The sequence below is a fragment of the Melospiza melodia genome, chromosome 3 (genome assembly GCF_035770615.1).
Source record: "Melospiza melodia melodia isolate bMelMel2 chromosome 3, bMelMel2.pri, whole genome shotgun sequence".
NCBI classification, from domain to species: Eukaryota; Metazoa; Chordata; class Aves; order Passeriformes; family Passerellidae; genus Melospiza; species Melospiza melodia.
In genome coordinates, this window is record NC_086196.1 from 51,351,138 (window position 1) to 51,373,173 (window position 22,036).

Sequence of the window (22,036 nt, forward strand, 5' to 3'; positions counted from 1 at the left end):
TGCAAAGGCTGAAAGGTACGTGAACCAGCAATGCAGAGCTGGGCAGGCACAGCAGGGTACAAGGCTGAAAAACGTAACTGGAAATCCTCCACAGCAGTTGTGTGTTCTTCAGGATTAAGTGCTTGACCGCTCAGTTTCCCTGGCTGTGGCAAACTGGGAGCTGGTGCTCTAAACCCTTTGCCTGGACTCCATTGATAGACTAGGCAGGCACAGTTACTGCTGAACGTGGATCTGTCCTGTTAATCCCTTTCCTTTGGCTGCAAGGCCAACAACCAACCTCAGCTGATAAATTCAGTCTGTAATGATAAATCCACAGAGAAGTGGGCACCAAACTACTTTTGGGCCAAATTTTGGACTTGTACTTTAAAGGTCGTTGTGTGATTCTAGGTAAGTCTAGATTTCTGCTAACTTTGTGTAGGTTTATGTGTACACATATCTCTGTATATTACCTTAGACAAGCACTTGCTGCTATTAGGCCTTGGGGATTGCTCTGGTGGAGTCCCATTTTCCTTGCTTCATCTCCAGATCTGCTAAATGACCTTCAAGCCAGAGCATCCACATGTACTGGGAGAGACAGGAGCTCAGAGATTTGTCTTTGAACTGAATCCAAAGTTTCTGCTGTTTGGGAGGATGCTTGGCCTATGGGTTAGGAGTGTGGAAGCTGCTTCCACTTTTAAATAAGGTGCTCCGGGGTACATCTGCATGACTGTGGGACCCTGAGCCTCCCAGGCAGGTGCTGTGCTGGTTGGGCTTCACACTGTTGGCTCCTTGGCCTCCTGGACACTAAACCAGGATGCCGAGTACCAAATGTATTCACAAGAGCAAATTCTCTTGTGTTTGCTGTGGCTTCTGCAGTGGGCAGGCTCTTTGAGGAAGGGTTGGAGGTTTCTGGATACTGTCGCTGATATTACCTGCTCAGCTCCTCTACAGGGAGCTGTGTAAATTCAAGAGGAGCTCCTGAAGGCCAGTCCCGTGGGTGGCTGGGGTTTGTGGTGCCTTGCAGCATCATGTGGGTGTGTGCCTATGTCCCAGGGCCAGCCAGGGGACAGTGTGAGGTGTGACATTGGTAAGCACCGAGGGAAATTAAACAAGAGAAAGCTGGGGCCCAGGGGAGGAGAATGAGAGCCCAGCAGTGGAAGGTTAACATGTTGACTGCCACCAAGGCATGTGGATCATGGATGGAAAACAGCACCCCTCTGTACTGAGCAGCACTCTGAGACAGTGACCCAGGGACTTGTTGGAAGCAGGGTTGAGAGTGCCCCAAGGCACCAGCTGAATGTTGCATTATGCAATCACAGACTTCACTGAAAGGATCTCCTCCTGGTTTATGTTGTTTTTATTCTCATTTGGTTGTGCTCCTGCCCTTGAAGAGAGCAAAGCTGTTTTAGCATGTAGACTACATGGGCATTCTTAAGAACAACCACCTTTTCCCTGGTGCTTACGCCCTTCTATCTCAATATTTCAGAATTCTTTCAAACATCACTTTTCTTTCTTTCTCCCAGTGTTGGTATGTGTGTTTCAGCTTGACAGTGCCAAGATAGTGAGGACTGGTTTATCAGGATAGGCTGTATTCAACGAGGGAAACCTCGAGGTCAGCTCTATGAATATCTGTCACATCTGCTTTTCTAAAACAGATGTAATTTCAAAGCATGAAATATCTAAGTACTGAAAAATGACAGCAAAGAAGTACAGGGCCTTGCACATGCTTGCTCCCCAAGACATAAGTTACATGTCTGAATATCCTCCTTTGGCAGGCCTGAGTGACTCTTGGGACAGAAGGCAATTCAGCTTAGACATGTGAGTAAAGCCATTTCACTCTTACAACTTTTACCCTTCTTCCTTTCTGACACTGGGATTGAGCAATCACATCTCCATAACCCAGGAAATTCCAAACCTGAAAGTTGTTAGAACAAAATGTTAACCCTGCTGCCCTGCATATCCTGTACACTCTGTAGTGCAGGTCAAACAGTGAGCGATATGCTATGCTGACAAGGAAAACAGGAGTAGGGAATGCTGCAGACTCTCAGTTTGGCAGAGTTAATGTTGATGTAGAAACTTAACCTTTTTGCTCGTATTTGAGGGGTTTGTTTCTCTGCTTCAATAATAAGTACTGCTGCTTTTCTCCTACAACAAAGATTATAAATAAATCCAAAGTTTTGAAGGGCAGTTTTTCAGAAAAAGAAAAGAAAGAACAGCTCATGGCAAGTTCTGCTTCTCTGTAACACTTAAAAATGTCAAATCCTTAAAATACTTGGACTTACTTTTAACTACTGGTGGAATTAGCCCTTGTTACTTAACCTCTCTTTGAGCTGTAATCCAGGCTGCTTTAGTAACCCAGCTGTCCAGAGACTAAGGTGAGCTTGAAGCTGCTCCTGCATTTTGTTTACCAGGCTGACATTCCTTGCTCTGACACTTTCATGTGAGATTGTTTTACTGACCACTCAGCTTCCTAAACTCCTGTGACCAGATTTGTTTTCTACCCCTCTGTTACTGCTGGAATCAGGTAAAGTTAAGGCTTTTTTTACCATCATGACTTCATTTAGTAAAGCAAGCGTTATTGCAGCTCTCTGGTTCGATACTTGTGTTCTGAGCACTAGAGCACTGCAAGCAACACAGCAGCTGTTATATATTCATGGGTGAAATTCCAATAATAGTATGCTACATAATCTCTGGATAAATATTTGTGCTTGTGAAGGTTAAGTGACTTGGAGTACTATAAACTCCAGCTTTTGGGGCAGGCCACTGCAATTTAGCCTTCTTGCAGTGACCTAACAATGACCTCTCTCCCAGTCTAGTGGCAGAGTAATTGCTGGTGGAAAAAAAATTAAGAGTGGCTCTTGAGGCCTCTGCTGAGCAATAATTTAGTGCACAGAACACATCAGATGTTGCTTGATCCCATTTGTTCACTTTGGATCTACTTCTCACCTCTAACATTGCTTAAACTTCTTGAAACTTCTCCCAGTGTCCCTTCATTCACAAACCTTGCATGATGTTGTCTCACCATTGGAGTAAAAGGGTGAAAGCCTCTTGCAGGTGACAAACAGCATATCACAAGCTGGTGTTTGGTGTTTTATTTGTGTGGTTATCCTCTTTTAATCTGAAGGCACAGCATCAATGTTGTGATGTGTTTAACTTTCTTCAGAAACGCAAGTGAAACAATAGGCCAGATTACTACAACAGTTGTACAAGTTGGGTCCCATTAGGATCTGTAGTTCAGGGCCTCTCAGCATTCATGAAGCAAAAACACCCCCCAAACAGGCAAAGCTGTAGGTTTAATGAACTCAGCAGAGCTGGGACTCATTCCAACTATTTAACTTGTGTGTTTTCAAAAAGTTGTGTAATCCCTCATTTGCTTTCTAAGCCACATTCCAGAGGGATAACAGATATAGCCTACTTATTTTTCTCCATCTCAGTAATGCCATTATTTCCTACCTAAAACCAGAGAACAAAGCTCCATTCAGTACAGCTCATGGGCTCCTTTACACTCATACCTGTTGCTAGTGCATTAGGAATGAGCCCATCCATGCTGGATAGTAGAGCAGTCAAAAACTGATGTGTCTCATTTTAATACACGGAGGACATATTTCACTTGCTGCTATGAAGCACTGGAATGATATTTAAACTCCTGACTTCTACTGAGAAGACAGAATGCACCCTTGGCCTGTCAGAAGCAAACCACCCTAAATCAGGGTCCTGTTGATTTAGGGCAAGTAGAATTAAAGAAACACATCACCAAAGCTATGTCTTAAAGCCCAGTTTATTTCTCTACCATTCCACCATGGTGGGTAGCTGTTGTCAGTACTTGCTATTATCTTTGGAGCAAGAACATCATTAGCAGGTTTATTGCTTACTAATGCCATGTTGAAGATTGTTTATTTTATCTGGCAGTTGATATCTGAAAGAATGGCTTAAGGACAACAATATACATTTCAGTCTGAGGAACTCATTAATGATACTTTAATCCACAGGAGTCTTAGGTTTTATTTTCCTTTACTCGGCACTGAGAAATTTTTTTTCTTGACTTGTCCTCTCTGAACTTGCCGAGCACGAGTTCCAAATCCCAGAGACTGCATTGATTCTGTTAAGTACTTTTGGCCAGGAGAGATGCACAGCATCACCAACAGTTTAGCATCACCTCCTAAAAGCAGGGGAAAGACAAAACATACTTATTTACCTCATTATTTTCAGTAAATTATACATTATTACCATACTGATACACAACAGTGAGCACAGGCTACTGATGCTTTCATGAAGCAGAAGACTGCTTTTGAAAAGGGCTGTTGAAACAGACAGCTCCTTCATGGGGAGTCTATATCCAACAATATATTTGCCCCAAAATGTTTCACAATTTATAATGTTGATTTTTTTCCCCTATTAGCTTCATTACTTAATCATCATATATGTTATGGCTCTGGACACTTACTTAAGTTCTGTCAAATATTTGTAAATTTGGGGTAATGGCAAAATGGCTTGTGTGACAATTAAACAAAACAGACTTGAAGTTTATAGACAATGGTTAAACACAGGCAGAAATGGCCATTTTCAATACTTCACCAAGTCATACAACAGACTTAGTTAAAATCAGGCTGAGTGCCTGTACAACATAGCTCTCACTTCTCTTTTTGGCTTTCCCTTCTCACAGTAGGGACTCCAGTACTAAGTGAAAATCAAAGCTTAATAGTATTTCAGAAACTCTGAAGAACTGTTATCTCATTCACTGTCAATGCCTTGAACTGGAGATTAAAAGCATAGGGGCTAATATTTTCTGGCTGAAGAAAAATGGACTAATGTACTACACATACAGACACAAATCTAACATTACTGCAGGCATAACACTTGCTTTGAAACTGCTTCTGCATTGATGAGGAGCTAAAGAAGAGGAAGTGACCCCAACACAAAAGGAAATTGTAGCACAGTGCCAGTGACTTGTCTTTTTCCTTTGTCTTGCTGCTACAGGGCACAATGTTAAGGAATGTGCAAGCAGGTGATTATACCCTGTAGTAACAAAGATTGAAGTTTAAAAGTTAAACTGTACCTGACATGAAACACTGGTGAAATGCAATTTTTACCCTTTACATGATCCTATTGAGATATTGTTCTTCAACGGAGCTTTGGAAACAGCACGGTTTAGCCTGATTCAGGAGTTCAAAAGTGTCACTGTGTACTCACACTCCCCTGAGCCAGAGTCTTTGAAATAGAGGGCACATTCAAGCAAGGAGTATAAGATCATCTTCTAGTTTTACACAGCAAAGGAGAGGAAAAACCAGGAGAAGAAATCTGTATTGTTGAAGGGTCAGAATAATGCCTCACCTACGGAGTCCTGCAGCAGGTGTGTAAGTTTGCTGTTGCGGTACGGGACGTGAGCTCGCTGCTCTGCTATCGCTCCCAGAACGTCGGCCAGGGCGGACAGGCTGCGGTTGATGAAGGAGGTCTCTCTCAGTGCTGCCCCTGTCACTCCAGACATACCTGGTACAGTGGACAAAAAGGCACTGGGAACACTAAGCAAATCTGCCTCAAAACTGTAAATGTGAAGGAGAGGTTAGAGAAGATTCAATGTCTACAGATGGTCCAAAGCATCTCATGGATAAGTTGATCTCTGCAGGTGTACAATGCATTTTTTGCTCTATATGTATTAAGAACAAGGAACCAAGAAAGCAGGAACACCTTTAGATCAGACAACACTGCTTTTGAAAAGACGAGTCCACAATGGCCCCGAAGAGAAGCCTGTTTTATTCCACCATTTTTTATAATATTTAGCTGCCCCATCTGTATCCCTTTGGAAATAAGAGACAAGACACTGATGGCACAAGCTGCAGCAAGAAAACTGTACAGCAGCCACAAGTGTGAAGTGTTTGGGTTCACCAAAGCCTGTGGAGTGATGTTTTATGGCATGATTTGCTGTAAGGAAATGGATAAAGGAAGTGGTAGAAGGTGCCCTTCTACCACCCACCCAGCATGGTTGTACGTAGCTATGCTGCCCCTGAACATCACAAAGGTTTGGTCTATGCAACACATTGCACCAATTCAAAGACGTGCTGCAAGCTCAACTTTTTGATCAGTCTGGATGAGGGTGCAGTTAAGAGTAATTAATTCCTGCTGTCCTTACCATTGCCATTTGGGGACAAGAAATTTGCTGTTAGCATTTAGCATCATATTATTCAAATTCGAGCTTTCTTGAGGATAGTGGATGAGGTACAGATACACCCTCAGTCACTTCTTACCCAGAGCTCATGATCCACGTCAGGCAGAGCTGATGACAGTGGGATCAGATGAGGCCAACAGCTTCCTCTACTGCCTACTCTCCTATCTCTAGACAGGTACAGAGAGTGGCTAGAGAAACAGTTTGGAAGACCCTGCCAAAGGGTGGATAACAATCCAAGACGGGATGAATCTCCAGGTAATTTTACTGGGGTCATTATATATAACAGCCATCCTCAGGCTGCTTGTATATCAAGGAAAAGTGGACTCCTGGGATAACAGTTATCCCACTAAAGAAGAAAACTGCAAATAGGGGAGGGGTTACATGCTTAAACTACTGATTATCTGCATTTGGTTAGATGAACTTTGATAAAGCATTTAGCTGAGTTCTCAAAGTGAAACACAGTTTGCTAAAAAGGGACTAATTGGATTGTAAATGCTACAAATTACCCAGGCCAGCTGTAGAGCCAACAGGGCTGGGTGCTGACATGTGTGAGAAGCTTGGGGTACTGCTGCTCACTTAGATTTGCCCACATTTTAAAACAATTACGAGTTAACACTGCCCTCACTTTCAGCAATATGCCCACTAGCACATCTGATGGCAGAGGTCAGTCTGCCACTAACTCATCTAACACTGATGTGAGCACAGCTCTTCTGGCTTCACTGGAGGATCTGGCCTGCTGAGCCCCAAACTGAGGAAATGTTTGTCCTGATTTAACTGAGAGAACAAACACACGCCCTGTTGCTCAATTACATGTTTTCAGCATTTAGAGCAAATGAAAAAATAATGGATTATATTAGGTTTCTCTGTAGAACAAAAGTTTAACAGTGAGCAACAGCAAGAATTCTTGGCAGTAAAGTAAAAGACTCTTTCATAATACTGGTTCACTTTTCAAAACATTATTTCTGGAATGATACATTTGGCTGCATGGTTTTTCTTGGTAAGAAAGCTTGTCCTTTAGGAAATAATCAAGTTTTTGAAATTATTGTGTGCATAGAGGAGGCAGGAGGAAAATGCTTTGAAGAAACAATGAAAACAATATTATCTTTTCAACACTAATTTCCTACAAGACTTTTTCCACAATAAAGCGGAAAAATCCACACATGGTGATATCAATTATTACAGATATTTGTAATATTTAAATAATTTATGCCCTTTAAACATTTATGTACCAAAGACATGCTAATTTTCAGAATAGAAAAACAGGCCTAATCAAAGCAGTCTGAACAAATAGTGTATCTATGATAGGGGTAGCCGTCCTGGGCTTATTTCAAGCTTATACAGCCATACTTTGAATTAAACTGTACCAGTGTAAAACTGGATCAATCAGCCCTCAAAACTTTGTTTATGCGTCTGTGGGTTCAAACCACCCCTGTGTGAGCAGCATGCATCCCTCCATAAAGGACTAAGGCATTTATTCGCATCTAGATCCATGAGGATCCATGCCGATGAACAGACATGTTCACTTACCAACACACTCGCTCCCAGCCAGGTCCACCAGCTGCAGTCTTGTTTTGACTTGCTTCATTTTCTCAGTGGCTTCAAGCTGCACCGGTGAAGAGGCTCTGGAAGAAGAGGTGGATTTATTGTCTCTCATTTTTTGTGGAAAGGTGAAGGAAGCCTCTTTATTTAGTCTCTGACTGGTTTGTTCATCTTCCCATAACATACCTGGTTAATGGAAAAAACAAAAGAGAGCTTCTCACTGACACTGAAAATTAGGATGGGGAAAAATGGGGTATCAACAGGGAGACGTGCAGTATCTGTTGCTTCAAGCTATTCTAACAGAAGCAAGGTACAAGCCAGAATCCATGGCACAGGCAGGCTGAATGACTTTTTCTATCTTTAAGTTTTACTCATCAAACTGATTGTACCAATAGGTAACAAGCTTCGGTGTAGATTGTGTTGTATTCAATATCCCCATTGTTCACACATCTGTGTGGAAAACAAAAAATGGGAGTCCAGCAAGGACTTTAAAGAGGCTTTTAAAAAAGTTTTAGACTTATTGCAACCAAAATGCAGTTTCGGATGCTTGGGAGCAATAGGCTCTGAAAATAGATTCTATGTATTTGAAATTACAACTGCTGGTGCTGTGGCAAAAAAAAAAAAATCCTTATCCTGCCTCTTCTATTTTGTCCTTTGCTGCTGCTCCCCCTAGACTTCCTTCAGCCGTCATACCCCACTGCAAGATCTCCACATGACGAGCTATTAGCCTCAATAGTGTTATTTCCACTTGTTCAGGTTGGTTACATACTAGTATCATTCCTCAGCAGAAGCATCTGGCTTTCTCTGTTTGCTGGGAAGGAAGACAAATACTGTCTGGGAAAGCTGCTTTCACATTAGCTTAGCAGGAATATATGCAAAATGGAATTCCCAAAGTAGTTTGTTTGTTTTTTTCTCTTAGTGTTTTGGTTTTCATCTATCTCTTTCTTTCTCTCTCTGAAAGAACAAAAGAATAAAAGGCACGTATTCTGCTACAGGTCATAGAGACAACAGACCTCCTTGGGTGCTTACAGAGTTCTAGCTGGAATAGTAGAAAGTTTGCAACTGCAAAACTTGACTAAGGAGCAGACTGACTTGCCTTACAGAGCTCTGTACTTCTCCAAGTAGGCTGCTGCTACACCCTGAGCCAGATCTTCACAGTGTAGGCAGAGCAGCTGTGTTGGCTTACACAGAATAAATGGCTTCAGGCCATAGAGTGTCAAAGTGTTCCCACTCCTCTTCAGCTTTAGACAATGAAATTAAGAAACAGCTGTCCTCAAACAACAGATAATACTGATCAAAATGCTAAAATACCTTAATCAAACCTGAAAAAGTGCTGGCTTGTCAACCTTGGCTTTAGGTGCAGAACTCATCACAGACTTTACAAGTTTTTCTTTAGTGAGTAAGGTATCTGACATTGAGATATTTGACAATGGCATCTGGCTTTTAAATCAGGATCCTTTACTTTTAAACAAGTCACACTGCTGCAGTGAGGTCCCAGGTGCAGTGCTGCTCTCTCTGCTTCCTTACAGTGCACATCTTCACCCATGTGCTGTGAGTCAAAAGCCAGAGTCTGCATTCAACCACAATTAGCCATTTCTGCAGAGCTTTGCTGCCAGGCAACATGGCACAGTGGGGTGGCTGCAATTGGAAGTGGCAAAGGGAATTCTGGAGCAGACAAGATGGCTGCTGTGCTAACGGTGCAAGCACTGAGTTTCAAAAAGTACCATCAGTCAAATTGACAAGAATCTGGAGCTGACTAGAGTTAACATCGGGAATGCTGGAGCTGCAGCTTAGAAATTAACTGTGTCTTTTGGCAAGGCCCACGGGTAAGAGAGGGCACTCTCTGTTCTGCTTTTTTGTTGGTTTAATTTCTGATAGCAGTCTAAGGGAAAAAATGTTAAATATATCCCACTTTCTAAAATCATATTGTTGTTGCAGAATATGAAGGAGATGGACCACAGTACTGAAAGCAGAGAGTCTAATTATAACATGAGCAAAAGAAAACAAAGTTACCTCAAGAGCCCCAAAAGAATGTTGTTCCTCAACCAATAAACTGGTAAGTCTTGGTGTGGCAGTGGAAAGCAGAAATATCAATGTTGCCATAGTAAATAGGACAAGTATTTTGTCTTTTCGTGCAGTGGCCTATTGCTAACAGTTCAAAAGATTCTGAATTTAAAGGGCATTTTTGCAAGGCAGAGAGTAAGTAAATTTCATTCTTTCTCAACCAAAAGCATATGATGATCCCTAAAATTTACAGTTAGCTTAACCACAAACTTTCTATGACATGTAATTATTCATTCTAAGTGATTTAACTACTTTATTTGAGTATGTACCTTATGAAGATATTTACTATCTTATACCTTATCTTATGACTTTCTGATGATACTTATTCATTAGTTACCTCATGCAATAAAACTTCAACAACTTTGGAAGTCAAGGCATGCAAAGAAAGGTGCTAGAAACATGAAAATGGTCTGTTATTTAAGAAGGAATGGTGAAGTTAGAAAAATGGAAAAGAACTGAAGGCGCGTATCAAACATTGGAAAAAGGAAGAAAAAGCAATATGAAAACCTCCCAGTCCACAAACTGTTTTTCTAAAAACAACTGGCTCCAGATGTTTCCTAGTTACATCTTACTTACCAAAGTTATCTCCAAAGACAACTGTGGTTATGGTCAATGTCACTACCAGATGAGAGCGAGAGGAATGAGCATGGACCAGTGTTGGGTGCGTGACTCTCAGCTGTAGGCCTTTGTTGACTAGATGCAAAAATTCAGATGCATTTTCAACAGTCCTAAGAAGTAAAGAAACAGAAAGGATATTTAACTGACTTGCAGGAAAAAATCACACAAGAAAGCTGACAACTTGAATGAGAACCTCAGCATTTCCATTTCCCTGCTCTTCTCCTTATACTGCTCTTAGTTTTGAGCGCACAAACAGACTTTTTCAGGTGAGATAAAGATGACAATTCAAGGCAAAAGCTGTGATGCAGTCCTTAAAGCGCTGCAGAAGTGGCCTGCCAGCCTTGCAGGTCCAGAGGTACTATAGCTCAGCTCTTGAAGCAACAGACATTTCTATATCTCCGCACTTTGGAAGAAAAGACACAGGTTTGGACATTGCTGGAATCTCTGGTCTTACAGAAGTAGATTTCTCCAATTTATGCTTATATAGCTCATTTTCTTAGTTACAGAATTAGGCAAAACCCCCCAAAATTTCTCTGGGCCTCTGGAAGTCGTATTTCACACTTTGAATTAAATCCAGAATCCCTGGAAAAAAGTCCAGTTCCACTGTTCAACGAGCACAACATCAGAATAAATAGATGTGAATTTCTATAGAGCATTTATCTCATACTATCTGTTTTCTTTTCCTGTTAAAAGAAATACTGCAAATATGAATCCAAGGGCAAAGACCTAGCACACACAGTGAAATAAACACAGACAGTGAAATAAACTGGTTAGGTAAAGAAAAAACCCACTATGATTTTCCCTATGTTTGCAATGTTTAAAAGAAATTAGATAAGACTGCCTACCCTTTTCTTTCACTTGTTGCCTTCTTCAATAATCATTGAAGGTAGAACACCTAAACAGTTGTTTTTAGGTGGGGGTATAAATGATGACTGTGTATCATAGCCTGGTCACTGAATGCTCTGTAACAGCACAACTATTTATAACACTTACAACAGGCCACAGGCTTGGTTCCACAACGCTGCAGTCAGCAGCAGCTAGCATATGATAAAAGGCAAGGTCTTTATGAATTAGATTTGGCTGATTTCAGTAAAAGTCACACCAGGCACAAACTTATTTTATGCTAAGAGCCATACTTGAAGAGTTTAGAGATAGAAGAACAAAAGAAAACAAACTATACTCAACTAAAACAATTTCTTTAAAAAAACAAAGCAAGGGCATCTGAAGCCCAGAAAAGCATTTGGCCACACCATATCTATAGGCACTTAGGAGAAGCAGCCAGCTAAGTGCAGTTCCCTGTGTATCCAGGCCTGCACGAGGTAAACAATCACTATAGACTTCCCCTATCAATCCTGAGCCACACATGTCAGCCTCCACAGTGACCCTCTACCTCTGGGCAGCCACCGGGGATGCCTCCTGCTTGTTTGACGTGGTACCAGCAGAGAACCAGTGGCTCCAGCTCCTGCAGTCAGAGCCTTACTCTGGAGTGACCTGAATATTGCCTCACGTCCAAGGAGGCACACATCCTGCCTTCCCAAGCCTTGAACTGCATCTTCCAGGGGCTGGTCAGCCAGGACTGGAAGGCCCAGGGGGGAAGCAGCCTTGGCTAGGATGCAGCACCAGGCTGTTGGATTCTGCAAGCTGCTGCTGTGAGCTGGCAAAGGGTCAGTGCTCCAAGCTGCTGCCCCATCCCTGCATTTGCCAGCAAGACAGGGCTCAGGGTGTGCTGTCACTGCTGGTCACCTATGGCTGGGAAGCTGCAGCTGGCTTTGAAGACAAGCAACACCCCCAGCCCAGTGTGGTGAGCTTGGCACAGTAGCTTCCCCACAGGACTGACAAAAATAATATTTTAGTGTAATCTCTACGACTTCATCGAGCCTTATGTGCCGCACGTTCCAGGACCAGATTCTACAAAGAGAAGCCCTGTTGTGGTTACGTTAAAAATTTGATGCTGAAAGTTCTCCAAAGTCAACCAAGCTATAAAAGAAGAAAGAGACTGAGGCTTTCGTGATTCAGTAAGATGAACATGTTAGCAGGAAAGAGACTACTGTAACTTTAGTGGATATATGGAGAGGCCAATGAGACCCAGCAGGCCAATATATTCTAGATGAAATATTATCATAAATGAGGATGTGTTTTTATTCAAAGCACCAGCTGTTTACTTTAGATTTCAGGCAGCTGGGTGGCCTCATTCAATGATTCCTTTACTTTGTTTGGGTTTGTTTTTTGTTATTAACCTTTCTATGTAATTATTAATATAACCTGTTTATGAATTGGACTTTTTTCACTGCTTGCATTGTAATTGAGATACAAGTCCGTATTTTTATTTATGTTTGCATTAGAATTTAGCATTAACTGATTGAGATAAGTGGCTTTTAAGAGTTTTAGTTCAAGGCGCCAGGTTCCTTTGCCATAAATTAAAATTTACAGAAATAAACAGGACAGCCATTTTATTAACTAGAGGGACAAATGAAACCTTACTGCAGCTTCTTTTTTTTTTGTCTCTATGGCACAAGTCCCACTGCTTCTCACCTCTCCCTTTCCCAAAACCTATGAAAAGAGATGGGTCCACTAACTATGCAAAGTTCCCTTGGGAAGTAGAACAGGCATTTTTCAGGAATAAAGTTATGCTAGGCCAGCACCTTAGTTACTGAAATACCTTAATTAAAAACTACTTGGAGGTTTTGATGAAACAGGGAAAGTTCAACTCCCAGCATGCCCACACTACATGCACCCATCTTCACTTTCTACGTCATATGGCTCCTTTCCTGTCTAGTCAAAGGAAAAAGATTAGCTCCTCCAAGAAAGATTCAGCACACACAGATTGAGTTCTGCTCCCAGCATCTTCTGGAGTTTTTCATTCCTGTGACAGCAGAGCCTTAACTAGACACTAAAAATCGGAGTAGAGTCACAGTTGGGAAATACAAGAATAGAGACATAGAGAAACCCACTAGTCAGCATAATACAGACAGAAAGGGCAAAAGGATTCATCACTTTAAGCTCCAGTCACTTTTCATTCATTCCATGTTCTTATGGAGCATGCAGAGTGCAATCAAGCTTGCAGAATTTCTATGGAAATTGTATTTAATCTCAAGACCAAGAGCGGGCAAACCCCAGATACAAATGTTAATCCTTCCGAGAATATTGCAGTGCTTATTATTTCACAGAAAGAAAGGAGAGTCCTATTGCTCCTACAGTGAAGAAAAGTACTTGACAATTTCTCTGGGCTCCTACTTTTCTATGAGCAATTAAATTGGTAGAAAGTACAAATCAATAAATGTGTATCACTAGGTAGAATAAAAGTATGTTTGCACAATCCTCCAGCACATTCTTGTATTTTTATCAAGGCTTGCTGGGAATAGCATTAAATCCACATAAAAAAACTACTGGTCTGCTTATGTGACTAAGTCCCACAGGACAAAATAATCTCCACTGATAGTGCATTTTATTTAATTGGCATGGGATGCATTTCATATTTGACTGCTAATTCCCCTTGGAAAAGTAGAGATTAGACTATGATAAGAATTATTATAGAGAGGCAAAGAAAAACATCACATTTCCTCAGAAACATAGAAAACACTAATGCTGTTTTAAACATTTCAATAGAGCAAGATGTTTCTTTTCACAAGCATTATTTAGTCAAGGAGCAGGACACTTCTTTATGTGACATCTCCATAATGCACATGCTCCTTTTGTAATCTGTTCTCATGCTGGGTGCTCACAGAGAGATGTCCAGTTTAATTCCACTGGGTACCATCACCTCTCTAGTGCCACTAGTACTGCTTATTCTAATTTTTTTTTTTTTGTAGCTAATATTGATATTCCTAGCATAAGGCCCAAAGAAAGACCACAAAAAATGGTCAAAGGCCCAGAAAGGAAGCCACAAAAGCAGAAGCTGTGGTGACTTGGTCTGTTCAGCCTGGAGAAGAAGAGACTGAGGTGAGACCTCATTGTAGTTACAACTTCCTTGTGAGGGGAAGCAGAGGGGCAGGAATCAGCCTCTTCTCTCTGGTGACCTGAGGGAACAACCAGAAGTTGTGTCAGGGGAGGTTTACATTGGATATTAGGAACAGGTTCTTCACCCAGAGGGTGGCTAGGTACTAGAATGGGATTCTTGGGGCTGTCCTGTGCAGGGCCAGGAGTTGGACTCAATGATCTTGTGGGCCCCTTCTCACTCAGGACACTCTATGGTAAATGACACAGCCATTACTAAAATGAAGCATCTGAAACAGATTCCCTCTTGTTAATGGATGAAATTTTATTAACATTTTATTTTTAACATCTAATTACCCAAGGTAAGTTTTTATATATAACAAGAAAGCACTGTACATTTGCTTTGTATGCCACACTTACCTAATGCCAAGAATCATTCCCATGAGTACTAGAACAAATCTTCATAATGCTTAGTAAGTAAAAGAAGGCATTAAAGTAAGTATAGCTGTAGCCTTAAATACCCTAGCTCTCCCCTACACTGTCAAGTTGTGTAAATAAGGATCAAACCTGGCATACACCAATGCTGGGGAGGGACATCTTACAAGTGAACGGTGAGAAGCTTTGCGTTTGAAGAACCGTGATTTTCAAGACCTACCAGTTCAAACGCCAACATAACAATTCCAGCTTTAAAATCTTCAGTTGTGAAAACAGAACATTAAGTAATATTAAGATGGGAATTTGCATTAAAAGATCACTTAAAATCTTATTCTAATTTTTTGTAACTCCAACCTAATTTGTAACTCCAACTTTCCAGCATAAAGGGAAAGCTAACATCGTACAGCTGCTTAACTATTTGCAACTGGTATGTAAAATTCTGTGATAATCTGTAAATTTTATAATTCAATGAGGCTGAATGGAAAGTGCTTTGTGCCAAGATTATCCCTTCTTTTTTCACAGCTGACAAGATGCCATAGATCCAGCAACAACAACATATGTTGCAATCTTCAGGCATTCTGAGTGGAAGGCACTCAGCACAGGAGTATAACTCAAAGTACTGTACACTTATTTCTGGAAGTATTTTGACATTTGCAGCCAACTGCAGTCTAACAGACTGGGCTAACAGAAACAGAACTGTTCTTTTGCATATGGTAAGGACTCATTGTTTAGATCTTTTGCATATGGTAAGGACTCATTGTTTAGAAACAATCTGGTGCCTATAATGCAGTTTTGTGACAGCTCTACACAGCGTTAACACCAGATAGTGTTTGGATGGCAGGAGCAAGCTCTGTACTCACTCGTGCGTCAGCGATGGCACATCACTCTTCCCTTCTCTGGTTGTGACAACATCACGCTTGACGCCAAACACTTTTCCACAACTGTCTTTGGCCAGAAGATCAAAAATTTCATTATTATACACTTCTACAACAGAAACCTCAACCCAGTAACTTCCTGGTGGCTTTTCTGAAATAAGCCTGGCAAATAAAAAAAGAGAAAAAAATTTGAAGAAAAAAGCCCAGAAATGTTGAAGTCAAACCCCAAATGAACAATCTGTAAATAGAGATTTATTCTTTAATTGTAATATAATTACAATCTGATAAAAGCATTTACTAAGTATCTCCAGCCTTGGAATTGCCTCATCCATATTCTAATGTTAACCTGAAGAATCAGAATATACAGTTTATTTATACTTGAGGAAGTAAATAGAATTTAATTTTCCAAACAGCTGTGCCAGCTTGTTTTTTCCACTAGCCTCCCATCTCACAATTTTTTTTAATATCATTTCTCTGCTGGCAGTTACTGCACTCAGAGCTCAGAGTATAAAATCTGGCAGAGTGCAAGCAATGAACAGAGATGGGAAACTATATCTGGAAGAAGTTATCTGTTCACAGCCTGAGAATATTCATAAATTAAGGGCTTCTCTATTCAGGACAGTATTTACATTTAGACAGTTATTCTCATACAAAATTGGTTCTTTGATTTAGCTTATACCCTTCTCCAAAACAAACAGGCTTAGCTGGAAAAACTTCTAATGGCTCTTCTACTATAACATAGCAGCATATCAGTTCAATCCTGTTTTAGGTTCAACTGAAAAAATCCAAGAACGCTTAAAACAAGAACAGATTGTAGTTAAAAATTCTACTATCCTTCTTCCTCGGGACTAGGTTCTAATCTGAATCCTCTTCATCTACTCCAGTTGTCAATTTTCACAGGACTTCTTGGAACTTCATTATCTTTTGGACTAACACAACTATGGTTGAAACTTTTCCAGAAGTTTAATTAGAGTCTGAAAGCCAGATAGACAGATAACACACAGTAAAACTGCATAATCTAATTGTCTTAGAAAATTGGATTAAGCAGGAGAGAGACTAGAAATCTATATGAAACCTCAAGTGTCAAATGGTGGTCAGAGAAGCTATAAATATTAACAATTTTGAAGCTGAAATCTGTAATGATAAATACACTACAAACATTATTTCATCCTTTCCATACAGTTTAAAGTGACTGCCACTGATGGCAAGTCTTTACTTCGTTTTTACCTGAACACTTCTTGGGTAGCTCGGGGAATAATTCCAAGTTCTGATTCCTCTTCTATGGCGAATGCTAAGTTCCCCTCTAACTGTGGTCCCAACATTGTGTATGTCTTCCCACTTCCAGTTTGCCCATAAGCCATGATACACACATTGTACCTGAAAAATAGAAGTGCTGTAATTTATTTTATCATTACCAAATGTCTCTGTTAGGCGGCAAGTCAAACTCCAAACAATATGATTTCTTTCTTCAGATCTCAAAGTCTGACAGTAATTACTGTTCATAACATCACCTAAACAGATTTTATTTTGTAAGCAGAGTTGAAGGGATGCTTTTAAGTAGAAGTTTAAAGGATCCTTAGCTTGGAATGACTGGTACTGTTAGACCTCCTTGCCTGCCCAACTTGCAGCTTTTGCACTACTGAGCTGCTTTTTAATCAGCTCCTGAACCACTGCAGTTTACAGTGCAGCATTTCAAAGTAAACCATTTCTGGGCTTGATTTGTGCAACAGTGCTGTGCTGCACACCACTGCACTTGTATCCTAACAGCTGGGAACTCTTCATCTCTCTTAGCCTTCTTCAGGCAGGCTCATCAGTCATCCTTCAGAGAAGACAGCCCTAAGAACAGGAGGCACAAATTTTAAACCAAGAGCACCAGTTGAGAATGAGTATGCACACAATACTCTGGAACAAAGATGGCAGGAACTGCTCTGATAAGGACAAGTAGAAAATGAAAATGTACAATATCAGTACAGAGGAAAAAGGACCTATAAAACATCATCTTCTGAAGCAGACAAGTAAATATGTCTAATGAACAGAACTCTGAAAATGCCTCTTGGCTGCACTGAAAATAATAGAAAAAGAATTGTTCACAGCTGTGAGCACCGTTGTGGATGTCTGTGCCACAGGGATCTGAACTGAAATGTATGAAATCTATCCAGAAAGTGTGTTACTAACACAATCAGATCAAAGTCAACATCTTAAGCAAAATAAGTGGGTGGATACAGATGCATCCAGCCACAGTACTGCTTTGTAAGGAGGACCAACACTGTGCTGTGCAGCTGAAGTTTTGCCCCTCCTTGGCTGTGCCTGCTCTGCTGCTCCTGCCAGCAACTGGAAGATGTGCATTTATGCTGACAGGACTGCTCTCTCCCTGGACTATCCTGTTTGTTCAGAGATACGACATTAGCACAACCTTAATACACAACAAGTGCTTTGCAGTTTGCAGAAACTTCTGCTCTACTAGAGTTGCAAGAATGGGCTTGCTCCTTTTCTGCCAGAGAATAGAATTTCACTGCCTAAGCTGCCTCCTCTGTGGCAGACCTGAAACAGCTGGTTTTGATTATCTGATGCATTTCCTCATATCAAAAATGTAGTTTCAAGCACATGCCAGCATATTTCAATGAACACCCCTCATCTAATTGTTTTAAATGTATGGTTTCAAGTCATGAAATACTTACATGCATATTAAACATGCCTAGAAGCAATTATTTCAGGATGATTACTTTGAAAACTTTCACTTGTTGGAAAGAAATGTGGGCTGATAAGCCACAGGAAAAATACCTGGGTACCCTTCCTGAAGTCATAGTTGCAGTCAGTGAATCTATAGTAAGGTCCCTCCAGATTTTAGCATGCACTGCAGAGTATAAAATAAGAGTCTAGTCATAGATTTGATGAAGTAAAGGAGATGATATAACTGTAATTGAAAACAAAGAGCACTACAGTAAAATTAAATGTGATAGCAATTGGGGCTGTAAATCTGAAATGAGGGATTTCTTGAAATATTCACTGCTGACATAACTCAGCAGAAAAGCTCACACTAATTTTGGTAGTTTTTAGCTAGACTAACCATGAGTAATTTTCACAGTTCCATCCCTCATACACACTGCCCGGCCAGCCGGTAACTTATTGAGACTTCTAGCCCTATTTCAAAATTAAACAGATCTTTGGAACCAAAAAAGGAGCCAGATGTTTTTCCTTAGGAAAAACAGAATTAGTCTTCTTAGAAGTCTCTCCTAAAGGACTTTCCCATAGTCCAGCTGTTTAAATTTTCCTTAATTGCTGCTAGTTATAAGACAGTAAGCATCATGGACAAACTAGTTCTGACAAGAGACAGGTGATATGATTAGAAGTTAAGTGGGCAGAGGATTGAAACATTGAAGACAGGGGTGCTAGTCATGTATCAATCAGTGGTAACTTGTCTGCCAAAGCCAAAACAGTGTTTCAGTCAGCCTAAATGAGCCAAAACGGGCCAAAGCAGTATCATATCTAAGCAGGTACAGGAGATAATGAATTGTTGGGGGATTCAAAAATAGGACAAGCAGCAGATCACCTTATATTTATCTATATAGTAGTTATTTATTATAGTTTACTTCACTGGAGCTCTAGCTCCAGCATAAAGCTTTCAAATAGAAAAGTCTGAAGAATTTTTACTATAATTCACCTATGTGCCCTGATATTTTTCCTTCTCCGCTTTATTATTACATATAACTGTTATAGTTTTCTTTAGAAAAGTTCTTATTGTCAAGCTAAAATATCAATAGTTTTGTAGCACTTCTCTCCTGAAAGAGTATGAGTGTTCACTCCAGCAAAGTTACCCCTAGGAGAGAACACTGCTAAAGGAAAGTAAAGGAGGAGAAATTCATTCTTTAAAAATAAACAAACAAGTTGGATTCTTCAATGCTGTAAAGAAAAGGAAAGTTATCTTACTCCCCTATTGACCCTGTATGGCTAATGGTAAACTTTAAAGCCTGCTATACTTTGTCTGGTTTACATATGGAACAATCTTTTCTTTCAGTATATTTGTATTGAAAAATGAAACAATCCATTAAGAAAGAAAAACAGAAAAAATAAGGAAAAGGAGAGAACACTCCCTTCTACTTGAGCTAAAAGTTGTTACAGACCACTTTGGAGCCCAGAATAAAACAATCAGGAGCAGCAAAGAGGTTGAAGGTTCAGACTAAGTATGTCTGTTTCCCATTTACAGTGGGAAGGCTGCTGTGCTCCTGTGCACAGACTCGCCTTTCCTGAGAATCTGCTTCTGTTTAAACAGCACTTCTGGAAGAACAAGACAGGTCTATTGTTTTCAATAACAGAACATTTCCTAACTGAATACAAAATCTTAGCTTTTAGGACAGGATTCTCCCCATGTAAAAATTAGTAAGTGGGAAGTACAGCAGATCAAAGTACAGATCAGATGTGTCTGAAGACACTTGAAGGACCTGTTGAACCAAGACAAAATTATGATCATTGCAAAAGGAAAAGCAGAGAGAGAAAGCAGTTGTTTTAAGACTTCTTTAACTCCTACAACATAGTGGTCCCTAGGTTGGTCAGCTAAAGAAACTGTGGTTACTCATCACTGGTAAACAAGAATAATGCAATCTATGACTTCCCTCAGCCAGGGAGCCCTTGGGGGCTTCTCTGTGGCATATGGAATTCCCAATATTTACAGTATCTTTAGATATCTCTTCTAGGATGCTTTTAACAAAAGGAACCTTGGAAACTTCAGTGTGCAGGCTGCTGGGAACAAGGATTCCCACTGTTCAGCTATGCCACTGTGAATGGAAAGGGACTGTCTTCTCCTCTCCAGGGAGCCAAAAGTCCAAGACAGCCCTACCATATAATTAAGTGGTATTGGAACAGGGATGAAAAAGGAGCAGAAAGAAAGTTATGTATAAAACTCAGCTTAAGCCTCAAGGATTATAACAATATGCACATCAAAGCCTCTTTGCAAGAGTAGCTTAAGTTGGTTCAGTAGTTATGAAAAAATCACACTTTATGAGCTTCAGTAGCTAGAAGTAATTCCATGTATTTGTTAGTGCTTGTTACTGATCAGTTTTGTATTCAAACCAGAATTCTGTTTTACCCCAGTGCCTGAAGGAGCAGCAGAATGACTGAGAATGCTCAGTTCTGGTTCAACCAGGAATCAATTGCACCACCTCCTATGGCCTCTGCTGGACACAAAACCAGAACAGAGAGTGGCCCTGGCAGGCCTTTCACATTGCACACAATGTTCACAGTGAACACACTGTTGGAAAAGATGTATCATGCAATGCCTGCAGCTGGAAAAGTTATAAAATATAACCTGAAGAACACAAAGGAAAAATACAACATCTTCCATTAGAAGCATTAGTTTGACAGAAGCAGATCAGAGGAAAAAACTGGGATTTTTTTTTTATTTTTACAAATTTGTCGGCTCTGCTAAATTTTCTAAGCCCTATTTTCACTGTTTATACAGAGAAACAGCATTTGCTTGGTGCTGAGTAGAAAGAAAACAGGAAAATGGAACTGAAAAGCCATAAAACTTGACTAGGTCATGATTATTAAGTATTTTTTTTAATTGATAGATTTCAGTAGATTACAGTGCTTTAGTTTTCTTACTGCAACCTTTTAACTTACCCATCCAGGAGAGATGTTAGCAAAGGGGCCACATCTGCAAATACTGCATCTTGAGATTCCAAGTCATTGTAAACTCTGAGGAACAAAGTGCAATGATTAACCAAAGAAAAATATAAATGTTGTCACAAGAACACAGATCATAGAAACTGTAGGCCAGTGACATATAATCTGGGACCTGCAGAGATTTCTGTGACACAAAACTGAAAATTTGAACTCCAAAGTCCTCACTCAAATTTTGGGAGCAGCTGTTGTGTGTTTTGGGGAAAACAACACATATGTGTACCCTTGTGGATTGAGCTCATCCTAAACCTCCTGCCTGCCCCTCTGGCACACAGGGTCTTTTTATAGGCTGTACTGGATCCCTGTAACTTTTTCACACCTACCAGAATGTGAAATATCCCTGCTGCCTGGGATTCCTATGTATCACTTTATGGAAGACAGTGGTCAGGCTATACTGCCCTTTAGATGTGGGTAAAGTTTGGGGGGGGAGAGGGGGGAAAGAGGTACAGAGATTGCAAACTTGCTGAGGACTTGTCTCAGAAGACTCAGAGGCACAGCAGAAATCAGAATGCTCCTAAGGGTAATGTTTAAGGATGCACTGTCTTTGTGGGCAGTATCAGCCTAAGGTATTTCCATCCCCAGCCCTGATGAACTACATACTACGAAATCAACACTTCTCACTCAAGGGAAGACCTTCTTTTACATAATGAGGTGGAGTGCAGACCTTTTTAAACAGAATGGAAGACAATTAAATTGCATGAGTTACTCTACCTTTTAAAAAAGAGCAATGACATTTCAATACATGGGCCAATAC

The 22,036-nt window shown here is 40.5% G+C and overlaps 1 protein-coding gene across 2 annotated transcripts in view; it reads right to left on the reverse strand.

Moving 5' to 3' along the window:
• Nucleotides 1–3,739: 3,739 nt before the first annotated feature.
• Nucleotides 3,740–22,036, reverse strand: part of KIF25 (kinesin family member 25) — a 40,816-nt gene continuing 22,519 nt past the window's right edge. For both annotated transcript variants that reach the window (XM_063151725.1, XM_063151724.1), the window contains exons 9-15: nt 21,223–21,297; nt 16,834–16,983; nt 15,592–15,768; nt 10,322–10,473; nt 7,670–7,867; nt 5,311–5,466; nt 3,740–4,138 (exon numbers count right to left, since the gene is read on the reverse strand). In XM_063151725.1, coding sequence (XP_063007795.1) covers nt 3,981–4,138; nt 5,311–5,466; nt 7,670–7,867; nt 10,322–10,473; nt 15,592–15,768; nt 16,834–16,983; nt 21,223–21,297 — 1,066 coding nt within the window. In that variant the 3' untranslated portion in view covers nt 3,740–3,980. The remainder of the gene's footprint in view (nt 4,139–5,310; nt 5,467–7,669; nt 7,868–10,321; nt 10,474–15,591; nt 15,769–16,833; nt 16,984–21,222; nt 21,298–22,036) is intronic.